General features: G+C 41.6%; 1 protein-coding gene across 7 annotated transcripts in view; it reads left to right on the top strand.

Moving 5' to 3' along the window:
* Positions 1–26,316, top strand: part of slit2 (slit homolog 2 (Drosophila)) — a 369,641-nt gene that overhangs the window by 258,278 nt on the left and 85,047 nt on the right. For 5 of the 7 annotated variants that reach the window (XM_052037389.1, XM_052037405.1, XM_052037396.1 and 2 more), the window contains exons 10-15: positions 4,502–4,573; positions 8,829–8,900; positions 14,548–14,619; positions 21,726–21,869; positions 24,802–24,965; positions 25,271–25,294. In XM_052037389.1, the coding sequence (XP_051893349.1) occupies positions 4,502–4,573; positions 8,829–8,900; positions 14,548–14,619; positions 21,726–21,869; positions 24,802–24,965; positions 25,271–25,294 (548 nt within the window). The remainder of the gene's footprint in view (positions 1–4,501; positions 4,574–8,828; positions 8,901–14,547; positions 14,620–21,725; positions 21,870–24,801; positions 24,966–25,270; positions 25,295–26,316) is intronic. The other 2 variants (XM_052037413.1, XM_052037437.1) reach the window with 1 other exon arrangement.

The raw sequence follows: 26,316 nt of genomic DNA, 5'->3' as shown, positions 1-26,316 counted from the left end.
GAGTCAACATAAGCCAGTATAAGCCCCGCCCACAAAAGCTTGAAATTCACATAGTAGGTTTTAGCTTGCTGTCAAAGCTGTCAAAACAGCAGGAATGTTTCTGGCATTCAAAAAAAAAACATAAGGAATTTTAAAACTAAAGTAAACACTTAAACTCATTTAAGTACTTTGAAATAATTTAAAAAATATATCTCAGTTATGACCCACAACTGTGCACTGCATTGAAATCAGATTGCTCCTGGGGATATCACAGACATATCCTTCTGGAAGTGGTGAGAAATTGCCTCCTACTTTGCAACAGGTCCCATCACTCCTTTGTTGGAGCACAGTCAGAAAAACAGCCATGAACAGCTGACCACACCATCAGGAAATTCGGCCCATAGTAAATACAAGGAGGCTCATGCAGCTTTGGGTCAGCTTCTCGTGTTAGGGGCAATACATCCAGAGCAATGGCAGCACGATTGTGGTGGTACTGCGATCTCTGGATTGGGGGATAGCCACTGAGAATCAGTAACTCATACCAGACATACAATGTGAGTTCCTATTCCCACCCTGTCTGCTTGCAACAACATCGGTAGTTTAATTTGTCCATCACATGGGATCTGAAATTAATGGGGAGGTGGGCTGGGGCAGGGTGGTGGTGGGCTGGAAATGGTGCCCATCCATTTCTCTTTACTTTCTTAAAAACAACCCAGTATGCACTGGATAAAAAAGAGTTTACAAGGCAGAGTTGGCTCAGGGTCAGGATGAACCCTTGCTCACAAGAGCTTTGCTGAGCACCTGTGCCTTGTCCATAATGGCTGTCTTGAGTTCTCGGTTGCAAACTTTTTCACTCCCCTTCCCATTCCCACACCCACCTATGTGATCTTAGCCTCCTCCACTGCCAGGGTGAGGCCAAACGAAAACAAAAATCAGAATCAGGTTTGTTATCACTGATTTATATGAGGTGAAATTTGTTGCTTTGCGGCAACAGTACAGTGCAAAGATATAAAAATTACTATAAATTACAAAATAAATAAATAGTACAAAAAATGGAATAATGAGGTAGTGTCCATGTGTTCATGGACCCTTCAGAAATCTGGTGGCGGAGGGGAAGAAGCTGTTCCTAAGTCATTGAGTGTGGGTCTTCAGGCTCCTGTACCTCCTCCTGAATGGTAGTAACGAGAAGAGGACATGTCCTGGCTGGTGAGGATCCTTAGTGATGGATGCTGCCTTCAAGAGATGCGGAGGGGCTGTGCCCGCGATGGAGCTGGCTGAGTCTAGAACCCTCTTCAAACCCCTTGCGATCCTGTACATTGGAGGCTCCATGACAGGCTGTGATGCAAACAGTCAGCATGCTCTCCACCGTACATCTGTAGAAATTTGCAAGAGTCTTTGGTGACATAACAAATCTCCCCAAACTCCCAACAAAGTAGAGCCACTGCATGCCTTCCTCTCTGATTGCATCAATGTGTTGGGCCCAAGATACATCCTCTGAGATGTTGATGCCCAGGAACTTGAAGCTGCTCACCCTTTCCACCGCTGACCCTCAATGAGGACTGATGTGTGTTCTCCCAACTTCCCCTTCCTGAAGTCCACAATCAATTCCTTGGCCTTGCTGATGGTAAGTGCGAGGTTGTTGTTGCGACACCACTCAATCAGGCCGGATCTATCTCACTCCTGCATGCCTCCTCGTTGCCATCTGAGATTCTACCGACAGCAGTGGTGTCATCAGCGAATTTATAGATGATATTTGGAGCAGTGCTTAGCCACACAGTCAGGAGTGTAGAGACCAGAGCAGAGCAGTGGGATAAGTACGCATCCGTGAGGTGCGCCTGTGCCTGTGTTTGATTGTCAGCGAGGAGGAGATGTTATTACTGATGCTAACAAGAAGAACAGCACCTCATATTCCACCTGGGTAGTCTACAACCAAAAGGCACGGACATTGAGTTCTCCGATTTCAGGTAGCCTGTGCCCACTTATCTTCATTTCTCTCTCCGTCTGATCCACCCAGGTCCTCTCACTAACCCCTTCTTTCCAAGGCCACCCTCAGCCAGCTGCCCCTTACCCAGTTTCTTTCCCCTCCCACATCTGCCAGTCAGCTGCACACTCTACCCATTCAGTCCCCTATTCGCTCCTCTCCGCCCACTGTTCCCATCTGCTCAGCAACCACTTCCTTATCTGGTTTCACTCATCACTTCCCTTTCTTATCAAATTCCAGAAAATGCAACCTTCTGTTGTCTCCATCAATCTCCTCTCAGCCTCTGTCGCTATCTCCAGCCCTCCGTCCCCCACCTGTCTCCATCTGCCCATCACCTCCTCCTCACCTGGATCGACCTATCACTTGCCAGCTTTAGCCTCACTTCTGCCTCTCACCTCTTTATACTCATTAACCAGCCTCAAACTACTTTTTGCACTGTTATGGTGTATGTAAAGCTAACTGCAGAGCTTCGTAAATTGTCCTGCAGTTTGTGGTGACTCACACTTTGTATAAATACCTAGTTGAGGCCATCTTGCCAGCTCCTGCCTCACCCCTACCCCTCACCTCTTTATACCAGCTATATCGCCTTTAAACTTTCAGTCCTGATTCAGGGTTTCAACCCAAAACATTCCTTTCCCTCCACAGATGCTGCCTGACCCACAGTTTGTTTTTTTTGCTCACATTGACCGACAGCAGCAAGAACTCATTGAGGACAGCAAGACCACCATCTCCTTTTTTAAATGGGTGCATTCCACGTTACAGTTTTGAAATGGTTTTCAACTAACTCATAAATCTAGCCTGATGTTCCATTGCAACCACGTCATATTTATAACAGGATTGCAACAAAAAGACCATCGAGTTTTTGCTGTGGTTCCAGTTTTAATGAAAGCTGGCTGGGGAAGTGGGTTGGGTGGGGGCATGTGTTGACAGGGAACTAACTTGCAATCGAGGCAGGTCAGTAATCCCGAAGTGATAATGAGGTTTATGGGTCAAATGTTAACTGACTACTGTTACATTGTACTTACTGTATTCATCTCCCTATAGCTTTGCATTATTGCCTTGATGTAGTTAATTTGACATTCTGAATACAGGACGTCTCCGGGTAACGAACGGGTTCCGTTTTTACTGACATCCATAAGTCGATTTTATCCATAAGTCTGAAAGTACACAAATATCACTTGATATGGTAACCATAACTCCATAGTATTGTAATGAATGGCATCAAAAGCACACAAGACTGATAAGAAAGAACAATTAAGGTGGAGAGAGAGAGAAAACTAGTTCTGCTGTGTGTAGGAATAAATGTATGTACATATGTCAGACTTTTGATTTAATAATATTTTGGGAGCTCATTCGTATGTAGGGGTGTCCATAAATCAGGTGTTCTTAACCTGGGGATGGCCTGTACTGGTGAAGAGTTTGAAGAAGCAAAGTACAGTAATCATAAGGAAGAAAGAGAGCACAACTAGAAACCACTTGGCTGCATAAGTGGTGGCAACACAGTAAAAACAGTCTAATGACAGCCTACAAAGCAGGCCTGCAGCACATAACATTTCATCACTTTGGATAGCCTGGAGTGAAATCTCACTAAGAGCCATAACTCTGTGCTATCCCACTCATGAGACTGTGCAGAAGGATATTTAATATAAAAATCACCTTGGGTGCAATACACACAAGTTAACTTTGACACTACTGAACTCACAGCTCTTCCAGCACCACACTTGTTAAGACATAAATTTTAGATAAGTTACGTACAAGCCAACAGACCACCCAATCTGTCAGTGTTGGCCATTAAAAGACACAGATAAAGCCTACAAAAATTTTAAAAGATAATTTACTGTATTATGATCAATTCTACAATTAAAAGATTAATATTTTCTTGAAAGCTGTACTGTAGCGTACCCCGTAGGAAGGATGTAGCATTTCGGTACTAAGTTACACAATGTTTTTGCACAATCCAATTTGCCGATGACTCTCAGTGAGTGAAGTTACCTTGCAGCAAAGAGATGGAATATATTTGGCTCTTGGACTGATTCAGAACAAGCTTGCAGAAGACGTGTGCAGAGCTAATAAAACAAGTGCTTGTTTTGGCTGAGTGGCAAATAATGCATTCCTCACTGATACTCCAGTGAAAATTTAATGTTAATTTTTATTTTTACAACTTTCTTTGAAATTGTATGATACCAACATTTTCACAAGCAGTATTTAAAAGTTGTTTTCCTTTTAAATCCAATTGCTTATTGCAATAACATGCATCACATCGTCTTACATAATTTAGTTGTTTCACTGCGACAAACAATGCCCTCTCTCATTAAGTGAGAAGCAGGGACATAGCACATAATTGTGAGCAGTCCTTATGGATGAATTTCTTCTGAAGATAGGGAGATAGTCATTGAGGTTCAGCACTTCACAGTAATGTAAACAGGAGTACAAGTAACCTGGACCAAGCACATGTTGACAAGAGGTTGACTACGGACCACCACTACTTGGCGTTTCACTGAAGGAATGTACTTTCAATAAGAAATGGTATTTTCTCCACAGACGTCTGGAGCAAAACTCAATCAAGTCCATCCCCCCTGGAGCCTTCTCACCCTACAAGAGGTTGCGAAGAATGTAAGTAGCAGGAAAAAAATCTTAAGAAGATTATTCAGCGTGTGTCCCATAACTAAAGCTAAGAGCGTAACAAATTGTGGACTGTAATGGCTGGCTGGTCCAGTTTGATTTACAGCTCAAATCTGTGAATGGGCTTTTCAGTTTATAAAGCCTTTTTGTGTTTCCTTCATGAAAATGAATGATGGAATTGAAACTATTCAGAGTTTTCCTACAGACCTCCCAATCTTATAGCTCCCTTCTTTTCCCAAAGAATGTTGCTGATTCAGTCCCCAGAATAGTTCCATAGATGCCAATGGCCCAGTAGATACAGCCCATTCTTCATGAGGTGGAGGTGGGGAAACTTAACCCCTCACCCCTCCCTTCCTGCAGGATGGTGGGCTTAAAATTCCAAGAAAAAAGGTAAAGCCATCAAGCTCTAACTTGCCTCCAATTCTCAGCTTTCGTTGGGTGGGAAGGGGCTATGATAATGAGCACCCTATTTGTTCTCAAGAGGCAGGTGAGCAAGTTAAATAAGATGATGGGTCAAATTTTCTTTGACTTGTACATTAATTAGTCTTGGGCTGGATTTTGTGTGACTTGGAAAACACAACTTAGCCATTCCAACACTGGTGAGGAACCAGCAGGAGGAAGAATGCTTCATCACCATGTTTTCAGTCTGACGTCCCTGATGTTGACCTGCCAACCACAATCTCTCTACCTAACCCCTGCCCGAATATGTTCACCCTAACCTTGCATCGACAGTGCCCCAACTTGGCAAGCAGCCCTGCAGCTACGTAGCCACGCCCTATTTCCTGCTTTCCTAGCTCCATTTGCCCCTGACCCCCATGTCCCTCTGTGTGTATATCAGAGCCAATTTGTGTCAGGAGCTGTAGCAGCAGATGCTACAGCAGATGTCACCAGTGCATGTTACAGATCAGAAACCCCCTACCTCGTCTATTGACACTGAATCCTTTTGTAGCACATACACTCTGCTCTGACTGATGTCAGCTACCTCATAGCCTGCAGCCTTATTTAATTGTATGGCATAGCGTACATATCAAAGGATATACTTATCCTTTGCATATATTTCTTCAGGAAGATAGTGTAATTTGAATGTTAATAAGCAAAGAAAACAATCTGCTGGAGGAACTCAGCAGGTCAGGCAGCATCTGTGGAGGGAAAGGAGTGGTCGACATTTTGGGTCGTGACCCTGCATCAGGACTGAGACCATAGAGTGAGGATAACCAGTATAAAGGCAAGGTGGCTGTTGGGTGGGGGTGGGAAATGAGGCAGGGGCTGGTAGGTGATAGGTGGAGTGAGGGATGACGGACAGATGGAGCAAGAAGGGGGAGGGATGGAGTTGGAAGACAAGAGGCTGGGGGTGGTAGGTGGAAACGGACCAAGGAAGGAGCAAAAAGAGCAGAAGGAGCCAGATCGGCTATGGAAATAAAAGGGTGGGAGGACCTAAGTGGATCGGAAGGAGAGAGGGAGAGGGGGAAGACGGGGTGAGGGTTTCCGGAAGTTGGAAAATTCATTGTTGGGTTGTAGACTACCCAGGCGGAATATGAGGTTTCGTTCTCCAAGTTTGCGTTTGGTCTCACCCTGTCAGTGGAAGAGGCCAAGGACAGACATGTCGGTGTGGGAAAGGGAAGGGGAATTGAAACAACATGCATCTGGGAGCTCAGGATGGCCACTGCAGACTGAGAGTAAGTGTTCCGCGAAACAGTTGCCTAGTCTGTGCTTGGTCTCGCTGATGTAGAGGAGGCAGTAGACGTGTTTGGAGGAGGTGCATGTGAATCTTTATCTCACCTGAAAGGGCTGTTAAGCTCCCTGGATGGTGGTGAGGGAGGAGGTGTAGGGTCAGATGTTGCACCTCCTGTGGTCTCAGGGGAAAGTGCCAGGGAGCGAGGAAGAGTGGGTGGGAAGGGATGAGCAGACCAGGGAGTCACAGAGAAAGTTATCCCTGTGGAAAGCAGAAAGGGGTGGGGAGGGGAAGATGTGGCTAGTGGGATCTTATTGCAACTGACAGAAATGACAAGGGATGAAGTGTTGGATACAGAGGCTAGTGACTTGAAAGGTGAGGACCAAGGGAATTTCTATCTGTTCTGTTTGGAGGGAGCTGAAGGCTGGCAAATAGAGGAGATGTGAGTGAAGGCTCCATCAACTACAATATAGGGGAAGCCATGTTTCCTGAACAAGGGCATTTCAGATGTCCTGGAATGGAACACCTCATCTTGAGAGCAGATAGAGTCATAGATTTATACAGCACAGAAACAGGCCCTTCAGCCCTACTGGTCCATGCCAACCAAGATGCCCCATCCAAGCTAGTCCCATTTGTCAGCATTTGGCCCATAACCTTCTAAACCTTTCTTATCCATGTACCTGCCCAACTGCCTTTTAAAAATTGTTACTGTACCTGCCTCAACCACTTCTTCTGGCAGCTGATTCCACATACATACCACCCTTTGTGTAAAAAAAGGTTGCCCCTCAAATTCCTATTAAATCTCACCTTGAACATATACCATCTAGTTCTTGATTCCACAACCCTGGGAAAAAGATTGAGTGCATTCATCCTACTTGTGCCCCTCATGATTTTATACATAGCCTGCGGAGGTAGATGTGGTGGAGCTGGAGAAACTAAGGGAAAGGGATGACGTCCTTACAAGAGACAGGGTGGGATGAGATGTAGTCAAGATAGCTGTGGGAGTCAGTGGGGTTATATCAAATATCAGTGTATAGTTTGTCTCCTGAGATGGAAACAGAGTTATCCAGAAAAGGGAGAAAAGTGGTGGAAATGGTCCAACTAAATATGAGGAGGGGTTGGAAGGTAGTAGCAAAGGTTTAATAATTTTAATAAAATAAAAAAATAATAAAAATAAAAATAAAAAAATTTCAAACATGAGTGCAGGAAGCAGCACCAGTGCATTCATCGATGTAGCAGAGAAAGAGTTGGGAAGGGGCACCAGTTAAGCTTTGGAACAAGGACTGTTCCACATAGCGATCAAAAAGACAGGCATAGCTGGGGCCCATGTGAATGCTCATGACTACATCTTTAATTTGTAGAAAGTGAGAGGAATCAAAAGAGAAGTTGTTCAAGGTAATGTTAATGAATTGGCAGCTAATTTTACATCTTTCCTGAAATTTAATTCTGTTGAACTCAGGTCAAAATACCACCCAAAGCTGAATACTATTACACAAAATCAAGATCTACTCCTTTAAGTGAAAACATCATGTTGCTATTAACTAAAATTATACAGCTTATATAAATGGAGTATTCAACAAGGAATTGTTTTCATTAAAGTGGTGACAGAGATACACATTATTTTATTAATATTACTGAAGAGTTTTTTACTCTTTTATTCAGAAGTATCCTATATTCAGTGCAGTGAGCTAAAATGAAAACAGTCACCTTTTACGTGAAAAGTCATTACATTTATACTTTTAAATGAAATGTTTTGTCATTTTACTAATTTTGCTGTAACCTTTTGAAAGAGACAAGTTCTGAAAACTTTCCAAAGGAAATGGTGACAAATTTTATTAGAGAAATTGTGCCTATTCTGAATGATTCACAGAGCTGAACAGAGCAGTGTCTCAGTTATAAGCCACAGTAACAATGAGAAAGAGGCCTTCAGAATGAGCTAAGATTGTCTGATATTATGTTTGCCTTTGAGTAATAATAGCACCTTAAGGTATCATTGCTATCAGAAAAGAACGAAATGGAGCAATCTGTCCTTATTCATAAACCCAGGATTTTGCGGTTCAGTCACTAGGCACAATTTACATTTACGTGTTTCAGCTGGTGGTTAAAAGAAACTCCATGCCCATTGCATCTGATTTTCTGGTCACATAAGATCGCTTAAGATGGAAAATTTGAGTGCAACAAATGCCTGAACTTTTGATTTGCAACCTTGATGGGTCGGTATGCCAGAAGAGCAATGATAAGAAAATTCACTCCAAGTGTGCTGCTTAAATTTTTATATTTGACAACAAGAAGAGTTGCAGACCGTATTTCTATTTCCACTTCTGTATCATTGCCCGACTCCTGCCGCAAACATGATATCGGGCAGTCTCATCCCATGATCGCTGGATGTTTCGCATGAGAAACAGATTTAAGGTCCAGTTAATACAAAAGGGAAAAACTCTTAGCTACCTGTATGAGGTCACTGTGAATACCTAAAGGGAATAAACAATCACAAATAACACCAGTAGGCCGGCAGCAGGTTTTCTTTTTGGGTGAAAGATGATATTTGATTAATGATGCTGATTTTCTTTTCAGAGACCTGAGCAACAACCATATCTCCGAAATCGCGCCAGATGCTTTCCAGGGACTGAGGTCACTTAACTCTCTGTAAGTTCTTTAGAAGTTTTCATGCTTCCCTAAGGTTGTCTGGTTTGAGTGTAACTCTGTCTCCTTATGAAATGCTAAGCTTTAAAGAAATCTTGCCACTTGTCCATTCCCAAATTACTTCTCTGTTCTAAGCTATAATTTGTTCTAATTATACACAAACACTATACACAAGATTATATATATGTTGAACAGGCAGTCACTTGAATATGAACATTTCAGATTTAAAGTACAGTTTTTTACATTCTATTTAATTTGAATTAAACCAATTTGATACAAAGTTTTGAATGCAATATATTTATAGGCCTTCAAAAATCAAAGTCAGGGTGGAAGCGTGGGAAAGCAGGCTAGCTCAGATCTCACTGCACACTTTATTGTTCCACTAGGGCATTAGAGGAGCATTGCTCATCACACATCCAAGCAAACCCAAAGGAGGTTGCAAGCTACCAGAAATAACTTAGGCATTCTGGTGGCCACATTGCCTAAGTGAGGCTGGTGCCAGAGGTTAGGGGGAATTTTACGTAAGCCAACTTGAAAGGGAACTGGTGGCAGCCCAGCTTAGCGTGGGGTTTATTTTTGTACTGCCAATTCATTTTTCCCTCCCCTCCTCTTACGAAGGGATTAACCTCTCCCCAGGACTTTGCTAATGCTGCTCCCTTGTGTATTGACATCAGTGAAGCAGATTGTGTCCACTATGCTCAGCAGTTCCCAGTTCTCTGCGATATGAAGTGCCACTTTGGAAATTTTCATCTACTAATCTGAATTTTAATGTGAACAAACCGGCTGCTTCTGGCCACCATGTTCCAGTGTTTACCTGAGCTAGGCAAGTCAATGTGCTCAGACTTGGCTGGGTGTGTGTTATGTTTGATGTTAAGATAAGACAAAGCAAGATAAGGTATCTTTATTAGTCATATGTACATCAGAACACACAGTGAAATACATCTTTTTGCGTAGAGTGCTCAGGGGTCAGTCCTCAAGTGTCACCATGCTTCCGGCGTCAATATAGCATTACCACAACTTCCTAACCTGTACGTCTTTAGAATGTGGGAGGAAACCGGAGCACCTGGAGGAAACCCATGCAGTCACGGGGAGAACATACAAACTCCTTACAGGCAGTGGCCAGAATTGAACCCGGGTCACTGGCGCTGTAATAGCATCAAGCTAACCGCTACACTATGGAAGGAGTCAGTCCTCCTTCTTTACCAACTGCCATGCTGAGCTCCATGAGGAAGCACCAGTCCTTTGGGTTCCTGGCAATAAAATGGAGCATGGAGAGAAGGAGACAGGGAAAAGGTTATGCATTGAAAGAAAGATGTTAAACAACCAAGAATAGATATGGAGGCCGAACAAGAGAGGAGACAGAGAGAGCAGTAAAACAGACTGGGAAATAAATGGGCTGAGCAGTACCCTTATCCAAACAAAAAAATAAGGAAGTTGAACAAGAGCCAATGTGCCTTGGTCCTGCTCTGCAGTGTTTCAATACCGACTCTTCATGTTGCCCATATTGGTTAACAGTTTCTAAAGAAAAGAGTCCGGTTTGACTTCCCCACTACTTTATTTCCCTCCATTTGTTTCCTAAGAATGTGCCTTGATACTCCCTGCATGAGTACAGCTGGAATCAAGAGTTTACTGCATGGCACATTGAAGGCATAATCCCACATCCTGGCTTTGCATTTCACAGCATGTAGTTGCCCACAGGAATCAGAAACCATGGTGTCTGTATGCATGGCTGCAGGCCAGAAAGTTCATCAAAATATTCATTTTTCCAAAGCCTTTTTCATCTTCTAATGAAATAGTTGGAGCTTTTTCCTTTAATGCATTGAACAATTAATAATTGGACAGCCTATTTAGTTATGCACAGGCAAGACCTTTGAGCTGCAAATTCATTTGTAAGTGGCTGGGCCTGTGGCTGGCTCCTCTGTAGCAGGTCTCATGCACAGACAATTGTAAGAATAAACCGCAGTAAAATAAACATCTTGCTGATTACAGACCCTTTTGACTTGTAAATACAGTAGAAACCAGTTTAAATAACAACAGCCATTGGTTATCATTTAGCAGTTTACTCAAACTCCCAAGTTTGGAGCCAGGAAAACCACAGAGATTTTGTCCGCAGTGTGTTGGCAAGTTCCTTATTGCTGTGGTTTAAAGATGATTATTTCAAGTACTTCCCATGGTAAGGTGATACACATCCTTTCCTGCAGAGATTTCAGAATGCATCCTAATGTACCTTGCAACAGAAGCAGGAAGCTAATAAACACTGTGCAATGAGCAAATACCCGATGCACCAGCCAGCTTCCCAACGCAGCTGAAACAAGCGCCTATCTTTGTGGTCCAAGGACAGGACTAAAATGTTTGACCTGTGTCAAATAAAGGCTTGGTATTTACATATCCAGACAAAATAAACCTGCTGTGTTTCTTAAACAGAGTTTTCTTTGCCTTGTGTCTGGGGAATGGCGATTGTTGCAATCCCTCAGTCCCGTCAAAGAAAATCAAGTTGGCCTCCTTTTATGGTGGCGCTGCAACTCAAAAGCTAATTTGGTAAGGTTTGTTAACTCGCATTTTCACCGTTAAAATAGATGAGCTTTTGGGCTCGTGCAATTAGTCGAAAGTGGTAAGCCGGATATTGTGTCACCATTCCGGCTAAAGTCACCTGATATGTAAGTAAATCAGTCTGCCGCTCCCTTTCTGCCTCTACCAGTACTGACTTCAACTTTATTGCCCCTTGCCCCTAAAGGGAAGGTGGCCAACTTTTCCCCTTCACCATGCCTCTCCAGCACCACACACCCCCCAACCTGCAGCCCCCACCCCCCCCCCCCAACCCGAGCCTGCTTATAAATGAAGTTGAGAATGCAAGCGCCAGAAGTGGTAAGGGAATGCAACCAGACAAAGCTATGATTATGACAAATGGGGGTTCCCTGTGGATCACATACAATACACAACTCTGCATTGCTTTCTTTTCACCACAGTACCTGGAATATTTCCAGGAAGTCGCCAAGTTTCAATGCTACACATCCCCGCATTGCTTTGAACCCTTTTCTGCCTGACCACCACCATTCAGCCAATGGGTCACAACACTTTCATCATTGAGAACACAGACTAAATGTAGGCCATTGAGAGTCCTGTCTCAGTTTCTAATAGAGCTTTAATGCTGGAAGCTTGACAATAGACCGTATCAGCATCAATTCAAATGACACATGGTTTTGATATTAAAAGAGCACAAAATATTTAATTACCACATTTTTAAGTTATGCTCGGGCTTTATTGCAAGCAATTGAAAATTATTTTCATTGACATTACTGATGGAATCGCATTAATGAGGCAAGACTGAGGCGGATGTGGTTTGCATATTGGCATTTCCTCGACCAAAGTCTCGCAGGGACTGAAAACAGCTGCTTTGATGTTCTGTGGAAGTTAATGTCATCAACGCACACACAAAGCAAACTGTTAACAGCCCTGGAGATTTGGTGCTGCCTTTAGTATTTGTTTTTGTTCATTATCCATTGCCTGTAATCTGTAGCTGTATTCCCAACACATAGCAGGTAAAATTCTGCTCACTGCTGTTTACTTACCAAAAAATAAGGGCCAATGTTTTTTTTATATGTACTGGCCCATCATCCCCAATATGGTAACGTCCTCCTTTGCAGACTAATGGTAATTTCACAGATTAATCTTCAAAGACACTGTAGCCGTTTTAGATCCTTTCTATTAAAAGACAAGATTATTTTCAATGATTTGCCAAGTTTTATTTAACAGTGTCACTTAGCAAGATTGTGATTAGGTTCTGGAGCAAAATACACAGATGACAAGATTGTAGTTGGTGGGGGGATTCCTTTTCAAGACCACCTCTCCTATTTTCATCAGTAAAAATGACTTTTACTCAGTGATAAGATTTCAGTAAATTGGTTACCTTTACTTCTCCAGCAACAATCCAGTGAATAGGCTAAATTTAGATGGTTAAAATGTGATGGAACATTCAGAAGAGGTTTGCATTGTATTGTGTGAAACTGCAGTTTAAATTGCTTTGAAGACTTGTGAAGCATTGCCTTTCAGACCCATTCTCTCATATGCTTTACTGAACAAGATGATGCTCTATCTCCAAATGCATGCATACACAAGAGTCATCTACATGCAGCAGGTTGACTGCTGAGATTGAGATGCCCTTAATTCTGGAGTGTGGGTGCTATAAGTATGCTCGCATTTGAAGGCTGAGCTCTAACTCATGATCAACTCAACTCATTCACTGAAGTTCAACATCTGCAAAGCAAAGGTCCTCCACTGACCACCCCCCACTGTACAAAACTTCTCTTCAACAATAAATAATTGCAGTAAGACCCAAATTTATCTGAACCACCTCCCATATTTATAAGCCAACTTTTGGCAAACCAGACACTGACGAAGTTCACCAATTGGCCTCCTTCCTTGCTGTACATTTTCTGTGATATTAATTTAAAGAAATGTAAAGTAGCTGTCTTACATTAGTCTCTGCATTAAAATCAATGAATATTCTGTTCTTCTGTCAGCTCCAACCTCGCGAAAGTCATTCAAGCAAGTTTCATAGAGTAGGCACACGAGGACTGTCGCCATCTCCCATTCTGGGCTCCTTGAGGAGTCGTGCATTGGACTGAAGTCTAGGAAACAACTGTATCCTGCTAAGCACAACTTTGGGCTTCCCTGTGCATAGATGCGTGGATACGTGCAGACACTCCCCTGCAAAATCAAGGCCCTTATAATATCATTGAATGGAAACGGCCTTTGCATGAAATGTGTGAAACAGAATCTGAAAATGGAGCTGAAAATGCAGAAATGTAACAGATAAAAACTGTTCTAAACTTCAGCTCAAGTTCACAACTAAGCACAGTGGACATGGTGCAATAGTTATTAGTAACAGCTCCCTGTGGGCCCTGTACAATACACCACTGGGCACTGCTTCCTTTTCAGTGCAGTACCTTGAATGCTAACAGAAAGTTGGCAAGTTTCAATGCTATCATCACTATCCCACACTCCTTTGAACCCTTTTTATGTATGACTAGCACTATTCAGCCAATGGCAAGTGCAAGTTTCAGTTTTCAAGGAACTTCATCAGATAAAACTGCAGTTTGGACAATGTGTAGGAGACTTTTTAGTTACAGCATCTATAATGGTATTCAGTCTAGTTGGCATTTTCACACAGATTGTTCCTTAACTTTGACTTCATTCTCTCCTTCAATATAGCAACAAAGCTTCCTCATTATTAGTTACAATATTCCTTCAGTGAAGAAACATGCCATTCTTAGCATGCCCCAGAAATTTTTGACTTCACTCTAACACCAGGCTAGCAGGCTCCCTGGTTCTATGAGAGTACCATTAAGAACACAGAATGCATTAATTCTGGAAGAAGAGTCCCCACTGCTTTTCAGGGGATCCAGCAAAAAACAATAACTGCCAGCCTTGCCAGTGAAATCTATTAACTGAGAATATATACATTTTAAATGCAATAAGTTAATTTAACTGATAGGATAAGTTCCTATTTCAAACATACACACAAATCACAAATACCCTAAGGAGAAAACAAAATCTGTGAAGTACTTCATAAGTTTAGAAAATAAATTGAAAATACGTGTGTTTGTTTCTTTACAGTTTTTGACTGACAGGTGTTCTACTTTCATTCCAGTGTGCTCTATGGAAATAAAATCACAGAGCTGCCAAAAGGCCTCTTTGAGGGACTCTTCTCTCTGCAGTTGCTGTAAGTACATTCTACCTGCTCCTGTGCACCAGACTGAGGAAGATAAACACAAGTCAGTTGTCACCACAGCATTTCTACATTCAGTTTTAATTCCTACCACCTGGTGGAATAGGAATTAAAATAGTTAAAATAGGGCAGCAAAGTTGTCTGCTCTTTTCCCAATCCATTAGTCTAATGTACTTTCCCAATCTGATCAGCTGCGGAAACCTAAAGCATCTGCCTCAACCCTGTGTCATTCTCTTCCAATGTGTCAGTCAAGTGCCCATCAGGGACTGATCTGAACTTTTGACCTGGGAAGGAGCAGAGCGATTCCCCACCAGACCAAATCTGCTGGATACAACAGCCAGATTTGAAAGGGACCTGGCAAAGCAATTTTTGATGACTTTTCTTGTGGGCTGGGAGAAAACCACCAATGTTTCCCCTCGTCTGGGTTTCCCCCCACTTCTTTGAACTAGAATTCTGCTTTTGGTGAACTTACCTTGAATGGGGACTCTAACCTTAAGTCTCTGGAGAGGACCTCTTCCTGCCCATACTTAACATCCATGCAGCTGCTTCCTGCAGACTGCCCAGCCCTTTTGGCTAGAAGGACAGCAAGTACCAAACTACTGGGGTGAAAAAGTTAACAAAGCCACACCACTGCCACTGTCTTATGAGGCACACCATTTCCTTAACCTGATCCCACCCAGGTTTTAATACCTAGCCATGTGCTTTGACTGTCATTAGATGTTCAAGACAATTTTATATACATGCAGTGCAAACATGAGTTGGTGCAGTCGTTCTCATGAACTGTTTTCCAGCTTCAATATTGAGCTACTGCTCTGCAGTGGAGATAGCGCTGTAGTCATCTGATCACAATATCACTTCAGTACTGAAGGGTAGAACAGCTGGTAGTCTCTCTTGTCATGTAGAACACAGCCTGAATTTGAACAGTTCTATGATTCAATCTCGGATGTAAATTTCAGTTTTGACTCCTCTGGTACATCTGCAGGTACTCACCTTGTGACTCATCCTCCATGGAGATCAATGGTATAAACTGTTGAATAGTTAAAAGAGTTGGTTATCAGAACTGGAAAAAAGTCAATTTTTTGCATTTGTTGCTGTTTCTAGGATGTGTTGAAATGATTTGACATATCTGGTAAATTCCTTTGCTGCCAGATGGTCAACCCTTTTTTAAAAAATAAAACTACAGTAGAAATTAATTCCTGCAATCTCCAAACTTCAATTTCCCCAGCAGTGATGTGGGGCCAGGTGAGACTGATCCCCACAACCCCCTCCCCCACCTGCCATGCTTTTTCTCTTTTTCCCTTTCCTAGCCTATCTCTCTTTTTTCTTCTGCTTCCCTTTTGTTTCCTTTCTCTCCTTACCTTTGACTCATTCCACAGTGGATCTGCTCTCCCCTCCTCCCCCGCACCTGCCTATCACTATCTCTTACCTGCATCTACCTATCACCACCTTGTGCCCACCCCGCCTCCCCTCTTTTGTCCAACTGTCACTGCTCTGCTTTTCCCTCCTATATATTGGGTTTCCCCTTTTCCTATCTTCAGTCCTGAAGAAGGGTCCTGACCCGAAACGTTGACTGCTTGCTTTTCTCCACGGATGCTGCCTGGCCTGCTGATTTCCTCCAGCATCATCGTGTTTTTCATCTAGATTGCAGCATCTGCAGTCCTTTGCTTCTCTGATGTTTTGTTGGCATCACTTTTTGTTTGTGATGTTAATTTATTTAATCCACTATTTATCAATCAAAATATAGTTGAAAAGTGAGGAGTGATCTTGAGTTAAACCTACAAGCATGATGGTCCAATGTTCCTTTTATTATTTCAGCTGAAATTTAAGTGAAACTTAACATAACTTGAGCAAGAGCAATGGGCAAAACTCTCAATTTTAAGTCCCCTTGCTTGGTTGGAATAGAACAGGTGGAGAGGAATGCTCAGAATAAGATCAGGGCAACGCATTTCTGTCTTTGTTCATTGAGCACCTCTGCTTTAATGAGGTCAAGTTGTTAAAGGTCAGCAAAACCTCCCTGCTGTTTCTCTTGTTTGGGCACATCAGAAGTTAATACTGAGCCCCACGATTTAGTTGTCTTTAGAGAAATGTTGCTCCAGGAAAACAAGGTCTTCAAATATGCAAACATCAGGGTGATATGTTGTGGTTAAGACCCCAGTGTCATTGTGAGGCAGGATCACTCAACTCACGCTTGGTGTGTCTGAACCGACAGTGAAAGTTCACTGAAGCACATCTGGCAGAGGTCCTGAAGTGTGAGTAAAATTGTTTTAGTTTTAGCTGCCTTGAGGGTTGGGTTGAATATGATTTCCTCTTTAAGCCCCAAAGGGGAACAGTGGGCTTCCTCTGCCTCTGAGTTTTCTTCACTCCATAGAATTGTGGTATCGCGGAGACATACAGCACAGAAACAGGCCCTTTGGCCCACCTAGTCAGCACCTATTTACACTAATCCTATTTTACTCTCTCTGCATTCCCATCATCTCCCTCTCCCTGATTCTAACACTCGCGTACACACCGGGAGCAGTTTACAGTGGCCAATTAGCCTAGCAACCAGGAGGAAGTACACTCAGTCACAGGGACAAAGTGCAATCTCCACAAGGACAGCACCAGAGGTCAGGCTTGAACCCTGGTCACTTGAGCTGTAAGGCAGCAGCTTTATTAGCTGCACAGCTGTGCCACCTCTTCTGCCAGTCAAGATCACCTCCATTTCCCTTCACCACTAATTCTGGAGATCTTTAAAAATCCCACTCCTAACCCAGTATCTAAGGTCTCAGGGGTCTGATGGAAACCTAACGTGAAACATTGAAATAAGGGAGATATTAAAGCGGGTCATGCTTCACACCAACACTATTCCTTGGTGTTACCTTTCCAAACCAACCCCACTCATTGCCTTCACCCTGAGTTAAAATGGTTCCCCAACAAATTGTAAATCCATTAAAATTTGCACTTTTGAGGAGTTGTAATTCACAAAACTGCATCATGATTGACCAATGAGATATTTCATTTCAAAACAAATCAATGAAATTTGAACAGGCCTATTGACCGCAGGGTAAGTACAATGAACGTAAACCATTAGGATCGTCCTCCAGAGAAATGAAGGCTTGGGAATATGACAGCCGGAATTATACTCCTTAACCAAAGAGGCTCCGTAAGCTTGCTCCAGAATTCAGCAGAGTAATGGATATATCCTGTGGAGAATGTTGGTTAGAGGTCAAAACACTTTTACTTCCAGTGACTTTTGTACAGTACACAAAGCAAGCGTGGAGAATTTGAGGAATCTCGTTTCCCAGTCTCTGCCTGTGACCCCATTGTGGAAGCTGTCATATTAGTTGACCCTAGCACCACTGGATGTCTTAGATTCAGCTTGGTGATGCATGAAAGAATTTGATATGTTTATCAGACACTGTCAAAGCAAGCGGCAGGAATGAAGATGCACCATTGCCAAGGTTTGGCTGAAGTGGAAAAAGATGCATTTAACAGCTTTAAATAGCAGCAGTGTTCCATGCAGATTCTATGGAAATCACTCTGCACTCTCCTTGTACAGAGTTGAGCTCAGTAAAAAACTGTTCATCCGGTGGTTTGAAAGCAATTCACGACAGGGCTGTCATTTGATTGGCACCATCTGCTTGAATGTGGGAGACCAGTGACTTGCGATGGTGATAAAGCATCGCTATCCAGACGGGCATCTGTGTACCACTTCCATTTTCGTCTTTCAGTTTTAACACGATATTGTTACCTGCAGCCGGTAGGATAGCTGGTAAGGTAGTTCGTTTCAAGTAATAGCACACACAGTCAGCCTGGTGACTAGCCAGTTGTGGGAGTAATTATAACAGGATGAACTAATGACTAGATGGAATGTTCAGTCTAGCAATGCAGTTGGATTTCTCTACTCAATGAACATCTTCCAGGAATACAGACAGAGAACTCAGCCAATGCAGCTGAACTTAATTTGCAGAGCTCCATTGGACAAGTTGAATTGGCTGGTCTGATGGATAGGATGCTTGATAGGGGGGAGGCACACAAAAGAATGTGACCCATTCTCCTGCAAATGCACTGCTGGGAAAAAGCAGTGGGTTACAGTCAGTGATAAGAGAGTAGTGGTTCGCTCTTGCCTCTCTTGTCTAATGAAGGAGGCTCGGCAGTGTGTTATAGGAAAGTCTTTGACGAGTGAAATAAATGGAAAACAATTACATTTAAAATGTTCTGAAATGTTTGTATTCCATTTTAAAGTTCCTTGAGAATGAGTGTAGAGAACAGAGGAGCATGGTGATCGGAACAGGTTAATTCATTGAAAGCTGGGATGTTGACAGACAAAAGTGAATCATAATTTTTAATGTCTAAACTAAGAAATTATCACACCAGTACAGCACTTCTCAAATTAAAACACCCAAGGAAGAGTTGAAAAATTCAACTGACACAGGTGTAGTGTACGGAGGACTAACTCTGGAGACATTTATTACAGATGTGTTGCTCGACTAGCATGATTGTCTCCTATAAAGATCCACAAACAAGCCTTCTAACCACACAGGGATGGATCATCCTTCAACCCACAATGCTGCCCAGATAAACATGACAACTATGTTTTGTTTTTTGTTTGATGATATTTTTCCCAAAGTCATTCTCTTGGGATGTACCACATGCAGCAGACTCATTGTGGTTTGGCTGATGTTTGGTAGTGGGTTTCCAATCATTGGAATTATTGTCACTGATAAAAATAACAGTGTGGATGAAGTTTAGCAAAGCAGAGGTTTCAGGTAATTATGTGGTTATCAGACATTATCAGCAACAAGCTTGTGTTACCTTGAACTTATGAATAAGAGCATAATCTTTCAGGAAATGCTGCAAAAAAGTAAATGATTTCATGACCTTAATTGAAGAAAGGTTAATATTCCACAGAACTCATTCAATTGTATTCTGTAGGCAGTAATCCTGTTTCTCACAGAGAAAGGGACACATGGGATGGTGACGTGGTGCATGGATGGAGGTGGAATTTAACCATTAAACCCTTTCTAGTATGTGCTGGAAGATATCTGAGTTGTAAATCCTTCTAGATATGGTAATGTTTTTTGATGCGGAAATTGAAAATTTGCGGTGAGATCCTGAGTCCTAGAATTGTTAAAGTAACTAGCATTCCTTGGTAAATTGCAAATGGAAGAAAATCAATAAATAAAATTGTTTAATTAATTATTTGTAGTTTACACTTGCATTAGTCATTATACCCTGCATTAGATAAGCTTTGGTTATTGAAGCCACTTTTGAGACCAGCAATTTAAAAAGGGATTTCAGGGCATTGTGAGAGAACAAACAAGAGGAAAACAATAGTGCTGTGGCTTACGTTGGCATAGAACAGTAGAGCATTTAATCTGCAGTGGATGTTTTCTGATCTACATTGGAAGTTTTCTGACAGCAAACCTTCCATTGAAACCTCTGACAAACTTTGAAAGATAACTGTTCACAAAGCAGAACCCCTTCTGTAAATCTTTCCAGTTCCCCCTAGCCTGGAGTGATAAATTGCTATATTTACATTTCTACAACTCAGATCAGTGAGAATGGCTATTTTAAGAAGTCTCTGGATGGACATAAGTAAATAGGAGCAAGGAGTAGGCCACTCGGTCTCTCAAGCCTGCCCCGCCATTCAGTATGATTGTGGCTGATCTGCCCCAGGCCTCTTCTCCTTTTCTGTGCCGGTGCCCCATAGCTCTCAATTCCCTAATTTTTTTTAAATCGACTGCTTCTTTAAGTACACCCAGGGATCTAATCTCCAAGACTATCCAGGATACAGCCCCAACAGAGATGTACATTGAGGCATAGAGCCTGAGATTTGTTAATGCTCAATAGAACATGGGGACATTTTTCAAAAATGCTGTTAAAGGGTGGACTTGGGGTGCTCTTTTACGAGAACCCTCAAACTTTGATCCATTGGCCAAACCTAAGGCAGGCCACAACTATGGAAGAAGATGCAATTTATTGCATAATATAGGAGAAATTTTACACCAACATATCGATTGGAAAATAGTGGATACCAGTATTGGACAGAGTATAAAGTCAGCTTTTCGCTCATTCCCGTTGGTTTCCTGGTTAATGAACGAAGTTAGGGTAAAATGCTGCCCATTTCAATGTAACACAGTCGATAAAGTGAACACTGTAGGGCCACAGATGGTTACCACACAGAAAGAGGCCATTCAGCTCACAGGGTCCATGCCAGCTCCTACTTGAGCAATCTCATCAGTCCTATGCTCTTCACCCATAGCCCTGCAATTATTCTGCTTTATGCGCCTAAATTGTTCCCTTTCGAAAGCCCTGATTACCTGTTTCCAGCACACCTCCAGGTAATGTATACCCGACCCTAATTATTCTTTGCCCTTTTTTCCCCTTGCATCCCTCTTATATCTTAACTCATTAAATCTGCTCTCCCGATCTTTGAACAATCTGCAAATGAGGGCAACTTCTCTGTATTTACCATGTCTAAACCAGTCATGGCCTTAGTTGCCTTTGTTAAATCTCCTCTCAGTCTTCTTTATTCCAAGGAGAACAACCCCAGCTTCACTATTCTAAATGAGATTGTAGCTGAAATCCATCAATCTTATTCAATGGGAATAGGATTTTGATTTTTGCAATTGTGTAAAATAGATGAAAGGAAATTGACACCCTATTTAACACCACTTCCACTTTTAACTTCCACTTTGTATTCCATTCAAATAATCAGAAAATGCATTAAATGAGCTGTTGAATTGGTATCACCTATTTTATACCATTGTGCAGTCAAAATCTACTGTGTGGCAAAATGGGCTTTCTATCTCCCTCGCTTTTTATGATCATTAATGTCATCTGTATGCAACAGTTGGCACGTAAAAGCAAAATTCCAATGATGTAGGAGCAAAATCAGGTGTCAGATGTCAAATTTCAAATGTCAAGACTGTAATAACAAGAAATAAAAGTTCAACCCTTCTGTAAAAACACTTACACATGTGGAAGAATGACTATCTTCCAGCTGCTTGAAGCCTTTTGGGGCCAGGTGTTGTGAATTTTGTTGTGATTGGAATTGTTGCCGTTTTAAACAGAAGGCATTTATATATTTAACACAATGTCATTTCTTTTTTTGACAGGTTGCTGAATGCCAATAAGATTAACTGTCTCCGAGTGGATGCTTTTCAGGATCTCCATAATCTAAACCTCCTCTCCCTGTACGACAACAAGTTACAGACCATCGCCAAAGGCACTTTTGCTCCTCTGCGTGCCATCCAGACATTGTATGTATTCCTGGCTTTTCTCAGTGGAATGTGAAACTCCTATCATGTAAAAACAATACATGAATTGAATAAATATCATTTTAGTCATTTAGAAAACAAACATTTCCCCTATCCCTTAGTCTTCTTTGGAATGTGCAGTGTCCCCTAGTAAGAGGTGAGGGTTCATCAGCCTCCACTGATGTTTACATTGCAGGGAAAGCAGTTGTCTTCTTAACTGGAGACACGAGAGACTGCAGCTACCGGAATCTGGAGCAACAAACAATCTGCTGGAGGAACTCAGCGGGTAAAGCAGCATATGTAAGGGGAAAGGAATTGTTTAAATGTCCTGATGGAGGGTTTTGACCCAAAACGTCAACAATTCCTTCATGCCCCCCAGTTCCTCCAGCAGATTGTTTGTTGTCCCCTTAACATCACCTTTGCTCATCAAAGTGCATATCAAAATTCACTTCTCCTGGACATTTTGTTGATATTGGATAGTACTCTTAGATCCATTTTATCTCTTCCCTCAATATGACTTCCTCTGATTGCCTTTTTCCAATGTTAGCACCCTCAGGTTCCTATTGTGCTTCCTTGTAGCAAAAATGCCTGCTGTCTTCTTAATTATTTCTCTTGGTACTCTTTCCAGCAATGCATCAATGTACCTATGGCACTGTGCCCAAGTAATATTCCAAGATAGCCCTGGCCCAGTCTTTTAAACAAATTAATGATCTTTTTCTGGGATTAGTGCTCAGTTATACATTCTTTTCTCATTCCTAGCCAATCTCAAGCTCCCATCACACCAGTATTATCGTTCTTTTATGCATGTCTCAACAGAGCATAGAATGTTCAAGCTAGATTCATTTTTATAACTTTATATCTTCCAACTGATTCCTACACCAGCTTATATTTTCCCCCACCCCCTTCCTTTTGACATTTGGACTGTTGTTTCAATAGTTTATCCACCTTTATCTGACCTCTCCATCTCAGTTACGAGCAGATTATCTTCATTATTAAAATCCTATCTTGTTCTCTGCCTTTGGAAAAGTATATATTCTTATCATTCTAGTCCTCAACCTCTCTCTGAACAACATCTCTCTGATATGCATTATAGCAGAGTTAATGTATTTGATTAACCTTTGCTCTTTGTTGGCATTTGTATGTAGAATGTACTCTCTTTTGTTATTACTCTACCCTATTTATTATTTACATTTGTTACAACATGGTTTCCTTTCTAATTACCCTATGTTTAGTATCACCTTTATTATAATCGTATTTGATCTGAATTCTGGTAAATTTTCTACCTCAACTAATTCTGATTTACTAATAAAAATAGAAAATGCCTTTCCAGCTGGTGCAGTTTGTGTGAAGAAACAGAGCAAACATTTCAGTTTGACTGGCCAATTGTGATTCAAATTAGACTGGCTGACTATTTTAAATTATTAATTCAGTGGTAAATCCTAGGGATTGGAATGCATCAGGTCAGAAGATGAGATGCTGTTCCAAAGGTTTACACCTGTCTTGCTTGAACTAGTGTAAGAGGCCAAAGACAGAAAGGTATTTCCATTATTCTCTTTTTTTCATTTTAGATTTCCAGTATCTACAGTGCTTTGCTTCTCCAATCTGTATCTCACAGTTTACTGCTGTTTTCCCCCCTTTTCTTTCACTCCCATCTTCATTTATCTCCTTCCATTTATATCTCTTGGAGGCAGATTATCTGCAAATGACAGACATGCATCATCCTCTCTCAGCCAGCACCATCAGTACTCACATCGTTCAGTCTGTCTTGGCTTCACCCTGTCACAGAAATTCTCTCTGTTCTTTCTGTCCCTATCCCTTATCTGCAATTTAACACATTTGCTATCTAACCTTTCTCGGTTCTGATGAAATGTCATCAACCTGCAATGTTAACTCTGTTTCTTTCTCCACAGATGCTGCCTTGGCTGCATTTCTATTTCAGATTACCAGCATCAGTAATTTTTGTTTGCTTTTCAACTTTGGTTTTCTTATATTTCCCTCCTTGCCAAGTTCCTTTTGTTGAGGCTTTATATTGCTCTAGGTTAAATCCTCTCCAACTGCTAGTTGAGCTCAGTGTCAGACATCGATTAATGTTCAACTTAGGTAAATCATGTTTCATTTGATCAGCTTGCCTTTCCCCTAGAACTCATTCCAAATACTTGAAAATGTTAAACCTTTCTTTTTGTGTTAATTTCCTAATCTGATTTGGGAAAGCATTAAACCTTAGATGACTATTCTGCTCTTTAATGCATTTATGTTGTATCATAAGTGCAACTTCCTAGATCATTGGCTTATATATGATATACAATTTCTGGCTTATTGCCCTATGTTTGCAGAAACTTTTCGAAACAGACTGTTAGGTCCCTATATCCTGGTACCAAGGAGGCTGCACATTATTTAGGGTTTCCAGCCAGGCCTGTCTTAACTTGCAGTCACAGAAGCCCCAGTAACAATAACTTGTGTTTTATTCAATATTGTAACTTCTACCTTCCCCAAGAAACTATTTCCTTCACAGTGTCGGGATGTTGCTTGAGGTTTAGGTTTTCATAGATTTCCAGTTAACAATACATGACTGATGAGAGTTTTATATCTGTAGAAATGAAAACAATGTTGGCCTTCACAGCAAAAATTTACTTTAAATAATTCAGTAAGAAGGACTGCAGTTCTGTTCTGTCTCATCTATTTAGGTAATAAACAGTTTTGAAGGTGATACAGGACTAACAGTCAGTGTATAGAATGCTAAGATGTACATTGTAAATTCTTAATGTATCAGGTCCCAGTAAAATGCATTTCAGCTGTAACTAACAATTGGAACCATTAGTCAGGACTGGTGTACTGCTCCATTTGAAAAGCTGTTTGCATTATTTTATGTTCCTATGGAAAACATAGTAATTTTTTCTTTGTTATCTTGTTTGGTTTTTTTTGCTCTTTCTAAAAGGCATTTGGCTCAGAACCCATTTATTTGTGATTGCCATCTGAAATGGCTCGCGGATTATCTCCACGCCAACCCCATTGAAACAAGTGGTGCCCGCTGCACTAGTCCTCGCCGCCTGGCAAACAAGAGGATCGGGCAGATCAAGAGCAAAAAGTTCCGCTGCTCAGGTAATAGGATTATTTGAACTTCGCTCTTTAATTATGTACTATCTTGGCTGGGACTCACTTCAACATGAATTTCTGAAAATTCATCTGTTTTGCTGTTGTGTTATTAAATCTCTTGCAACTTTTCTTACTTTTGTTTTCCTGATTTGATGCTAACTGCAACAGGTCATCTTTGTGCAGTTGGGTTTATTGTTGACTAGTTGGAACCTGTGGATTTAATATGAGATAAACTGTTCCTTTTTCCTTCAGCCGCTAACATTCAGGTACATCTCTTCTGTCTTTTCTCTCTTTTTTTTTTGTTTTTGTAGCAAAAGAACAGTATTTCATTCCAGGTAGGTTTGCCTGGCAGCAGGACTGACAAGCTGTGGATTTCCCTTAGGATTTAGTGGAGCATTGCATGCTGTAGTAATCCGGTCATCCTCCCTGATAGACAGCAGCATAGTATTTTTCCTTGTTTTTCCCAAATTGATTCAGCTCCTACCAGACATTGTGCATGCAGATTTATAACCCAAGTAGCTGAATCCTTAAGCCCATGCTTCCTGTCTCAGCTATGCAGTTGCCATGCTTCAGAGTTCTTTTTTGACTATTGGTTTTATTACTATTTTAGTCATCCCAGTCTTATCATACATTGTTGCTTCAAAAGAAAGCTTTATTTCAACTTACTTGGAAAAAAGATGCTACAAACACTTAAAACTATGTAAGAATTACTGGTCACATATCGCGTACCCCTTAATCTTTGGCACCATTGATGAAGCAAGCAAAGTTTACTTCATGTGAATGTTTGGAAGGGGTGACAACCAATTAAAGCTGAGAAAAGTATCTTGTGTAGCCTAATTACTAATTAGCCCACATAGGGAAGGGAAAAGTAGAATTAAGCAGTGGTCCTGAAAACAAGAAAATCCCTTGGATTTCCACAAGGCTAGTTGGCAAACCGCAAGATGCGAGTGAGATATCTGCTCCAAGAGGCTTCAAAGTGCCTGGGAGGAAAACTGGTTTAATCAATCATAGAACTTTCACGTATATTAATGGTGTAGATATACAGCCTGAGACACTTCACAGAGGTGTCACCCCAGAAGGAGTTGATGCAGAGGCAAAGGAAGAATGATCAGTGCTGAATCAAAGGTAGATTTTAAGGAGGTGCTTAAAGGAACAGAAGAAGCTTTCCACAGAGTTCCACGATTCCAGTATCAAGGAATCATAGAAAATGTACCACACAGAATGAGGCCATCAGTTTCAACAAGCTGAAAAGAAGAGATACTTAGCCTAATCTCCCTTCTTGCACCAGCCTGACAGATCATGGCTCCAAGTACATATCCAAGTATTTTTTAAATGCAATGAGGGTTTCTACCTTTGC

The sequence above is a fragment of the Pristis pectinata genome, chromosome 2 (genome assembly GCF_009764475.1).
Source record: "Pristis pectinata isolate sPriPec2 chromosome 2, sPriPec2.1.pri, whole genome shotgun sequence".
Classification (NCBI taxonomy): domain Eukaryota; kingdom Metazoa; phylum Chordata; class Chondrichthyes; order Rhinopristiformes; family Pristidae; genus Pristis; species Pristis pectinata.
This window is presented reverse-complemented; position numbering and strand designations above follow the sequence as displayed.